Source organism: Tympanuchus pallidicinctus, unplaced genomic scaffold, assembly GCF_026119805.1.
Source record: "Tympanuchus pallidicinctus isolate F22 unplaced genomic scaffold, pur_lepc_1.0 scaffold17, whole genome shotgun sequence".
Taxonomy (NCBI): Eukaryota; Metazoa; Chordata; class Aves; order Galliformes; family Phasianidae; genus Tympanuchus; species Tympanuchus pallidicinctus.
In genome coordinates, this window is record NW_026294690.1 from 15,396,011 (window position 1) to 15,406,817 (window position 10,807).

Below are 10,807 nucleotides of genomic sequence, written 5' to 3' on the forward strand. Positions count from 1 at the left end.
TTCCACCAGGAATGTTTGCACCTTGCTGTTACTATGGTGTTTCTGGAGAGATCTCTAATCTGAAGAAAGAAATTTAAAAAAATGGAAGCTTGGAAAGGGAGGTCTGATGATTTTCTGTTTGCATAAATTCTCTGCAGAACACGTGTGGCCCTGAAAGGCTGTGTTGGGTGGAAGAATTCCCCAGGCAGAGCAGCACCACGTGTTTCTGCTAGCCTGTGTGCTCAGTGCAGCTGCAGAGTGTATCTCACAACGCCATCAACTGCAAGCAAGCTGCCTTGCCATTCTGGAAGGGCCTCCAAAACTGTAAATGACAATGGATAAGAAAACTCCCTAAAATACAACATTTGAGCTTGAATTTTTGAGACAACTACACAGGGCTTGCACTTGATGCATAAACTCTGGTGGGTCGTGCCCAAGGCAATCAGTTTGTCCCAGGCTCTTGCCTGGATGCTCTTCAAGAGATTCAAGAGAGTCGCTGGCCAGATATGATACAAAACATCAATCACATGCTTCCGGGAGTATGGGAGCATCCCTTTTCTTCTGAAGCAAGAAGAGGGAGAATGATGCTGTGCTCACCAGGGCTTTTGGCAGGAAGGGTTAGAGGGTTATGAACTTGTCTGGTGGCCCAAAGGTGTTACCTAGCCATGCACATCACCTGTTTTCCCAAAGTTGATTGTGATATATCATTGTAGTTCAACCACCCATTGTTCAGTTACCTGACAAGTTTGTTTTATTAAAGAAACAATGGTGTTTTACATATAAAACTGTTTTGTTTTGTATGAGATTTAACTGAAATGATCTTAATGACTTATGTAAAGTGAAATATTGGGTTTTCCTTATTCTTTCTCTTTTAGCTCTGGTCTCACACAGGCATATTAATGATTATTTGTCAAAGTCACACTGTTTGCTTACAAGGTACGAAGGCTTTTTAGACACTATAATGACAGCTTTTGATTCACTTGATAATATTTAGAATAAGCCATAAAAGCCAATCTCTGAACGAACAGACCGCTTTTATTGGCTTTTAGTGCTATTACTGCTATCATAAGTGGTAAATTGGCCTAATGCAAGTAATACTGCTGTGTCATACTGTAAAAACCACTGCTTAGTTTTATATTTTATTTATTTTTCATAGGTGGTGTTTTTTTGTTTTTTTTTTAAGACGAGGAGACTATACTACCCTTCTACAACTGTTGGTGATTCCCTCCAAGTGAGAGCTGGGGGAGCTTCCACTGCTGTCTAGATTTTCTTTATATAGTGATTATCATCTCTGCTGGACAGTGCTAATCCTAAAGTTAGGGACTAAGAGGGAATCAAGGAAAACCATCCTGAATTTAGGATGTCATTTGTCAAAGGAGCTTCCAGAGAACCTTGTATGAAGCAAGGATTGGTTCATTGGTTCAAGGTTAGAACATCTTTTCAAAATAACAATTTAAATCAAAATTAGAATATTATTCACAGCATCTGTCTTGCTGCTTTCTTAGCCTCTGCTTTATATGCTACACTGGATTGACTATTTTTGGTTCAGCAGAAGCCTGATCCAAAGCTGCCTGACTTCCTTGGGTTTGTAGGGTTCCTGCAGAGTCTGTTGGTCCTTTGCAAGGTCCCTGTCTCCCTTAAGTGGCCTGAGGGATGATATTTCCTGGTAGAGTGGCAGTAAGTAAAACCTGAAGTCATTACAGTTCAGGTTGTTCTGCTGGAAATGAAATATTTAAACTTCTTTTCCCAAGAGTGACTGCCTCTCTGAAGCTTATGGCTGAAAGAAGTGCACGTGATTAAAGTATGTTACATGAAGCTCTACTACAAAATGGCAAATACCTGAGAATGTGTGCTGTTTCTCCAAGATTCCTCTGAACTTATTTCTAAGCTTTATGTGAGCTAAGTGAGCATCATGCAAATAGCCAGCATGAAACACGGCTGAGAGTTAACCTGAATATAGGGCATGGCTTAGTGAGCATGGTGGTGCGGGGCTGATGGCTGGTCTAGATTACATTAGTGGTCTTTCCCAACCTTAATGAATTCTATGAATAAACTTTTTCTGATTGTCATTACACAGGTCAGAAACCCTTGGGATTTTAGGCTTAGGAAATGCCAGTCTGAATTTGGCTTTAGTGATTGCAGTACTTGTATATAACTTATGTAAGTTGGTGCTGTTCTACCTGAGAGTTGAGAGATAATGAAGACAAATGATTCTTGGGTCAAAAAAAAAAAAAAAAGTGTTTTAAAACCTGAATGTTTGAAACCCAAATTTAATTTGATTTTGTTATACCATAAGTCTTTTGAAAAAAATTATCCTACTGACAGGAAAGCCTACCTGAGTAGTAATCACTAATTTAATTGAACTCATGCTTGAAATAATTGTTTTCTTTCGATATCCTGTGGGAACAAGAAGGTGAATCAGAATCCAACTATAATTTTGGCATCTGTTTGTGGAGGTGATCATCTAAGATAACCATCCTCTTTAAATCTGATGTCGGATGCTTGCTTTGATAGGAAGATATTGCTTTAACTTGTGCTTTTTTCAAAAGCACTCGAGTGACTTTATTTACCCAAATCTACATCTCTGCTTTTTGAATACAGGTGCAGCAGCACTGTAGAAAAGTGTTGCTATCTGCATCTTTGATACTGCAATAACACTTCCTTTTGAGACTACATGCAGGCATATTTAAGCAGAGAGATGCAGGAATGTAATTTGTCAGTAATCAGTTCTCAGATGTCTCAACAACATCAAGGCAATGTTTGTGTTTTTCTGCAGAGCACAACACTGAGCAGTGCATCTACTTTATCTCTGAAGCCTACTGACATATTTAGGGATAAGTTTTTTCTTCCTGCACATATTTCTACACTGCGTATATTCATTTGTGTGAGAGAAAACATTATCATGTTTAACTGCTGCAATCATAAGCACATTAAGTAGACAGATAATAAACAATCCATCTGAATTTATGATTAAGTTAATTGTGTCTGTGTTTTTCTAATGTGTTTATTCAGATTAAAGACTGAAATTAGAATGAGACTATATATAATCAAGAGACCCTGAGAGACTGCTTCAATCCTATAAAATAAAAATTAATCTAGTTTAGGGGGAAGGCAAAGATCTCTGCCACTTAAGTATTACTTAGGAGATAACAAATCTTTGTGCAGTTCTCTTCCAAGAGATGAATCTCAGTTATGGTGCACATCATAAAGAAAACTGGCTAAACTGGGGGCTTCAGCTCTTTGCATGTGCTTCTCCTAGATTCATCCCTCCATGCAGCACACGTACATCTTAGTGAGAAGTTGAGACAGCTTGTTAATAGCTTTCCACTTCTTGCTAGATAGGTAAATATGCTCTCAGTGTGACTAGAGCCAACCTGTTGCCCTCCATGAAGGTGCCCTATCTGCTGCTGTAGCGTCCTTCCTGCGCTCTTTGGAGCAATGAGAAATGAGTAGTCCACCCAAGCATATGTACTTGGGAATCCATGTACCATGCTATTAGAGCATCTGATAGCTGAGAGCTGGAGTTTTCTTCTTCTTCTGGAAGATGCGAATCTAAGTCCTTTCACACGATCATGTGCTCTCAGCACAGATCTGAAGCGTCTAGAAGAAGTCACTTACCACAAAGCTCTTTTGATAAGGGTTTTATTATGTCCAGTATTTTATTATTGGACATTTAGATAAGACAGTGTCTAAGTGTCTTTCCATTTGGATTTAATTCTAGATAATTATTTTAAATGGATGGAAAAATAATGTTTTTTGAACCTTGGCTAACATAATAAAACATAATGTCTAAACTTTCAGAAGCATTGGATATAACACCAGAGGCAAATAGAAAAACAGCATGCCCGGGATTTAGCCCACTTACTGCAATTTGGTTTGAGTATTTAGGTGCTGCTGTATTTTGGTAAAGTAATACAAATCTGCAAGGAGAAAAGGACCGTTTCTTATAATGTAATTATCTTTACCTTTTGCATCTGATTGTCCCCCTCCTGTTGCCCCAGCAGTAAGGATTTTGCTCTATCTCTGTGTGACAGTCAGTCTGGCTCTACATGTTGGTGTATAACCTTGCAGGCCTACAGAACTCCTGAATTTGGCACTGAGCTGTTTACATCCACAATTACCTGTCTCTAAGCTTAAGGCAATTAAGAATTTCCCTTCTTTGAAATAATCTAACAGCCCACTAATAATAATATTTTCAGAGTTTGTAGGTGTCTAATGCACATTTAGAATCCAATATTTCTCGTTCACCCTTCAGGAGAGAATGAGGATAACACCAGTGACGTTTCCATTATTCAAAATAAGGTGAAATACAAATAATACTTTTTTGAGCTTTCTGAAGTGCGGGCTGAAGTTGATTAAAGAAACAGATTGGGCTGTCAGTGACGAGAAACAAACTGTTTTATGACAGTGATGTATGTATTGTAGACTAATGCCAACAACATCCCTGATTTGGAGTAGGTACACAGTCAAAAGCATTAAGAATTAAGTTTCTAAAATACATTTTGTTTCTATTAACACAGATTTTTATTATTATTTTTTTAACCAAGATATTTATTCCGCTTACTACAAGCATCTTTCTTGTTTGCATTGTCTTAAAGCTAGGAAACCAGTTTTGTATTTGACCCTTCCTTCTTCTAATTGAAGTGGTAAAAACAAGACATCTCATGAATGTTGTTTTATTTCTCCTCCCTCATTTATGCCCTAAGATAATTACAGGTATGCTTTAAACATGCTGCTTCAATTAAATTTTTGCAAATCAATGTAACTCCTACTTTAGTGGCATTGCTGATCATGTTGATGCAGCTTATCGTAAGTAGAAGGTGTTATGGAGGTCCTTGGTAATGAGGATTCTGCTTTAATGTGTGTACTGCTAAATAATAAAAATCAGCAGCTAATGGCTATTTGTGTTATTACACAGGGTTAGTTTTTTAATTTATTTCTATTTTTTGACTGCACTCATGTAACTAAGGGGAAAATTTTGCACCAGTACAATAAAGAGCAGAATTGCTCTGGAAAATCTCCAGGGCTGAATGATACAAAACAACATCTTGAGGTCTTGACTTGCATTGGCAGTTGAACACAATGTATTTATTTCACTTGTGGAAGATTGAGCTAAGAATTCAGACAAACCTAAATAAACCTTGTCCAGCATTGGAGAGTGACTTTAAGATAACCCTCTCATCCACAGAAGTGCCAGTGTGCATTAATTCCACCTTTGTTGCAGAACTCGAAGCCTTACATCTCCAAGGATCCTCCAGTTCAAAGATCAAGGACCACTCAGTTTATAAAACTATAATTAGGAGTGGTGAGCTGGGACCATTGCAGATTTCATTTACTCTCTCCTCATTGGAAGAGAGTCCTTAAATCTACTGTTTTACAACTTAAAGGAAGGGTTGTCTCAATTAATTCATGTGGTCATAGTCCTGAAGCTGACAAGGCATCTTCCAGGAATTTGAGCCCGCTGGGATCCTTGTCATCAGTTTTTAAATGTGCTTTTTTTTTTGTGTGTGTGTGTGTGGTTCTTATCTGGAAGCAGACTGCCTGGATTACAGCATTCATCTTATAAGCATTTGGCATTTTCTGTTATATGAAACTGAGAGGTTTTTCTTTGCTATCAGGACTCTATCAAGCTTTTCAATCCAATGACTTAATTCAGGCTGGGAGAAGGGAAAAAGCTACTGGACACAAGTCAGCAAAATGCAGGAAACAAATGTCCAAGAGTGCATGCAGTTGTATTTATTGTTATATTTACTGACTTCTGAGTATTGGAAGAACATCTCAAGGCAGTAAGTCCTTCCTGCTTTGTGACTTCTCCAAAAAATCTCTTAAAGTCTTTGAGTATCCAGGGTGAGAGGTATGCTGGGGAAAAGCTATTTGAGTGCTGCAAAAATGAGGATTTTGCTGTTCCTGCAGGAACACCTCCCAGGGTGTGAGCTGTGGGATGTTATGGGGAGGTACAGTTGGGAGTAGCTGTAAACTCCCCCATCAGAGTTCTGGGATGTACTGCTAAGGGTGGCACAATCCCACTTGGTGGGATAACTCAGAATAAGGTATTATTTGAATAACGTGCATAAGGTCACTGCAGCCAGGTCTATGATATGAGTAAATCCTCCTTTTCATATGAACTGTGGTCCTTGGAGGGGTGAAATGCAATCCTAAACAGAGGCTCCTTTTACCACTTAAACCCTGTTTTATGGATTAAGTGCTGACCTTGCACTGACCCTCGGCACAGGGCTGAATTTTAGCCTACAGCAAAAATCTGCTGGCTAGAGCAGCTGATTGAAGAAATTAGGGCTCGACTTCTTACTCTTTGCAAGACAATGAAACCAGGCTTATTTTTGACAAAACGTTTCTGATCTATGAGAATTTTAGTGCAGAAAGGGGCTCTTTTGGAGAAAGTCTTGAAATTAGCCTTTCAGCTATATTTTTGGCAGGAGAATGGCAAGGAAGCCATTTCATTAACTTTTCCCTGGAAGTTATATATGGAGGGCATTTGTGTATACAGCTGGGCAGCATAAAACAGGAGGGCTTTGTGTGAGAATATCCTGAAATGAAATTTCGTTTCTGTGCAACTTGGATTTGTGTTCTCAGACTGCCAGGGTCAGTTTGTGATGAAACCATAGGAGGGCAGTGTTAAGCCCTCACGTTTTTCCTCACATTCTGTCTTTTGCAATGGATGCAGAAATCAGGAAGAAACCGCTTTGCCACGTGCAAGATCAGTGTCACCTTTTGAAGCCCAGTGTCAGTCAGATAAGCTCTTGCCTGCTTCTATGCATCCATATGGCTGTAATCATCAAGTGATACCAAGAGATTACATGTTTGTAAGGCATTCCAAAAGCCACATGTTGAAGTTGGGTGTGAATTTAGCTCTGCTTTGACCTCCCTTCCCACATGCTTGCTGTTCAGACCCCTTATTGCTGCCATGGTGGAAAAAGCCCTGGTTCATGTGGAGGAGGCACCTCTGGCCACGATTTTCTCAACTTTTGTGTGATCCTTGGAAATAATAGCCCTAAGGAGCATTTCATATTATTGTAAAAGGTAACTGGTGCAAATTCTTGATCTCAAGACTCCTTGGGATAGGACTAAGACCACTTTTGCATCTTCATTGAAGCCCCCAAACCAGGATGCCTCTTTTGCTGATGTTCAGAGTCAGGCTTTGACACTGGGTGACCTAGGAGACACTAAGCTGGTTTATGACTCCTGGGTAGCCTAGCAAAACCAGACAGTACATCTGCCAGTCTGATTCCATGGTTATGTTTTTACTATTTCTCTGTAGTTCCACATTTTCCTAGCTGCTGTGGAGGACGTCGGGCCCTTCATCAAATAATGACTTTCATGATAAGTAAGAAACTAAAGGGGAGGGTAAATATGTTGTTGTTCCTCTTAAAAATACATTCTAGGGCAGTGGTTTTATAGACATTTCTCTCCAACACTGTGATGTCTTGTGCAGCATTATTTTTTCCCTGTGTCATCTTTAACTCCCAGCAGTCCTCTGGTGCACTTGTGGCAGGGATAAATGAATGTAGCAGGGGGTACGAGTGACCTCAAGGTAGGGGTATGAGTAGGAACTGTTTGGGGCTTCCTGACTAAGGATACGTTTTAATAAGCATGGCTTAATGCTTTTCTATAATATTTTTTATGCGGCTGATTTGGTTTCTCTTATGTCTTCTGGAAGCTTTTCTTCAAAATGAGGCTTTGATTTCAGCTTTTAGAGACTGAGAGACTGAAACAAGATATCTTCTTCCAAAAAAATAGAAGAAAAATAAGTAGTAGCCAGATTAAAACGTCATCTTCCAGCCTAGATTAAGCTCTCCTAGTGCTGAAAGCCAACAAGCAAGTAATAGATACTTTATTCTAGGGTTGACCTGCTGCACTACTAGTCCATGGGCTGTTAGTCTGCAAAGCATTACGAAGAAACAAGCGTCTACAAGAGATACTAAAGCCACAGCCTAGTCTGTATTTTGATGTTTATTTCTGATACTATGTGGTTCATGATTGTTTCTTTTAGAAGGAACAAATAATCAATACAAAACCATGAATAAAAATAACTTTTCTTTAAAGCGTGATGTTAGAAGAACATATAGTCTTCTTACTGTGCTTGACGGAAACAGTGTCTGTTTTCCACAATTCATTGCTTATTAGAATGCCTGGAATCTATATGTAATGTATTTTTAAAGCATTTAAACACAGAAATTTAAGCTTCTGCTCCAGACAGTTTGTTTTAGCATACTCTAAAAAAGTCATGTTTGCTTTAAGCAAAGAAACAATAACAGTTTCTTAATAAGCAAATTTCAGTGTAATATTAAATAATGTCCATATCAATATCTCAAGGAAATTTTCTGTCTCTTCTGAGACACTTCATCTATTTATTGACTCAGCTGCAGTAAAAGACCTTCAAGGCCCACTTCTCTGTTGCATTTTAGAGCAGAGGTGCAAACAAACAGCACTTGTCTCTCTTTCTAAGGAGATTGCATCCTCCAAGAACAAAACAATTAGAACATCACTAATGACCTGGAAACTCAGGACTATGGATCTCCTAAGGAGGGGGAGAACTACAAAAATATTGAGAGTGTGCATCAGTGAAGCTAAACCAACTCAGGAATGTACTGGTGGGAGAGACGCAATTTGGCCCCTGCAGTGCATCTAGACCAGAGGATAGATAACTATATGGTGCTCTGAGGGCTCGTGCCCATGGTCTAACCCTGTTCAGAGTGTCTTTCTTACTAAGGACCACTTAAACTCCCCTGTACTCCTTTTGTAAGGTTCTTATGGAATTGTAAGGTTCTGATGGAATAAGTATTTATTTCATCTATGTGCTTACTGTTTATGAACTAACTTGCAATGCTATCTTGTAGAATCAGACCCAGATCTCAGTCATCTATAGTGTTCTTTCTGATGTTCAACCTGCAAATCTTCTGCTTGCAGAGTTCCTACTGATGTAGCTGATACCTTGCAAGCAGAGGATTTTGGTTGTCCAGCCAAACAAGCCCAGTGAAACAACAAAAAACACAGGGCAGAGACTTTAATTTAGGTTTACTTCAATCCAACCTCTATGCCAACTTACATATCTATCAAAATTAACTACACGAGCTTAGAATAGGCATGTTTTACGGATGACATAACCATAATTGCTGTGAACACTCTTTTCCTCAGTACCCACCTAGTTAATGCTTTCAACATATGAAGTCACTTGTTGAGTCTTCCCAAGACGTTTGTTAGGATTAGAATACAACTGTTTTCATTTAGAAGCCCTAATTTGCACCTAACGTAGTTTGTATCACGCTTATCTTGGAAGCCTTTGCCCTAAGACTCATTTTAAGTTATATACTTCAGTTACGTGCATACATCTGAAATACAGTGAAGTTACTCTGCTATCGTGAGCTAACCTACACAAAGAGGGCCTTAGAATAAGGTATGTGTTAACTTACAAATACTTTTTTTCCAGCAAGACAATCTTTTTTATACGAATAGGGATAAGTAATAAGAAAACTTTTACAATCGTGTATTTGTTTTCCAAAATAGCTTAGCATATTACTAGAAAAACCCATATTTGACAATTATTTGCAATGGAAGAGCTACTAAATACCTGTCAATTCTGGAAGTCTATACTTCATGAACTGCTGACAACTGATAGTATTTGATCCAAAGGTAACACACTGCCAAGTCCAAAGAATTTGGGTTGGTTTTTTCACATGTTTGAGGAAATTCAACGCATGTGAATCCATTTCAGTACAGTTTTGAGTTAATAAAATCTTTTCCTCAGGAATTAAGAGGATGGTCCATCCATATTGTTGTAGTCGAGGTTAAGCGAAGTTTCCCAAGGAACGCAGGCATGTTGGGAAAACAAACTTTCAGGTTACTCAGAATTTTGGCAATTTTGGCCACTGTGCACCAAAATAAAATGTATATGGATGTTTCATAGGCGTCAAGTTATGGAGTTTGCAGTGAAAAAAACTCCTTGCCCTATTTAAAGCTGTAAGATTTCTAGTGTGGCTTTTTTTCTGAACACGACCATGCAACTAATAACTCAGCAATGCAGCTTACCTTTCTTCAGCCAAGAAATATTTTGCTTATCATTTTCAAAACTTTCTGCTGGTTTGACTTTTGCTCTGTCTGTCTTGGCTTCTGACATCTATGGGGGGGAAAAAAGAAGGAACTTTGGGGCATCGGGAATTCTCTTAACATTTGTCAGATAAAAATGTTCTCTGTTTAGATTTCTGTTCTAAGGAATTGCTCACTTACACAGACACGCTTTTTCTCTGCAGATTATTGATACTATATTATATCTGTCATTAAATTTATGTTCTGTTCCTAAATGCTTTATCAATATTACATAGTTGCTGAATATAGATGGTTTCTTTTGTAATGTTACTATAAATTACATGATGAAATGAATGAGTGAGACATTCATAGCAGGCTGCTAAGAGAAGTACATACAACACACGGAACAGGCACGGTCTGGCTGCAGAGGAGCATCCAGCCTGCTTATCGTGGTTCAAAGTAGCTGTAAAGCCTGCTGTCAGAGAGGTATAATTATGTAAATAACGATCAACATTTATAAAGGCAACTCAAACAAATTGTATCCAAAAAATCCTTTAGTGCCACTTGCGATTATTTATTTGCTGTAACGAGAAGAATCACATGCAAGTTACAGTACCTGAGGGTATTATGTATACAGGAGCTATCAGCCCGTGCACTGTAGTTTATTTTCATCCCTGCTAGCAATAAGATTAAGCTGTCCGGGCTTCTTCTAACTGCTTTCTATTTTTGCTGAATCCATTTAGCAAAAGCATTTCTCTATTTTTACCTGTATCTTCCAAACGGGGGT

At 38.6% G+C, this 10,807-nt stretch overlaps 1 protein-coding gene across 1 annotated transcript in view; it reads right to left on the bottom strand.

Annotated features, from left to right (window-relative positions):
• The window catches only part of MDFIC2 (MyoD family inhibitor domain containing 2), a 38,799-nt gene extending 28,688 nt beyond the window's left edge, over nt 1–10,111 (bottom strand). Inside the window, exon 1 of the mRNA XM_052678965.1 lies at nt 10,024–10,111. Coding sequence (XP_052534925.1) covers nt 10,024–10,111 — 88 coding nt within the window. The remainder of the gene's footprint in view (nt 1–10,023) is intronic.
• Between the last annotated feature and the right edge of the window lie 696 nt (nt 10,112–10,807).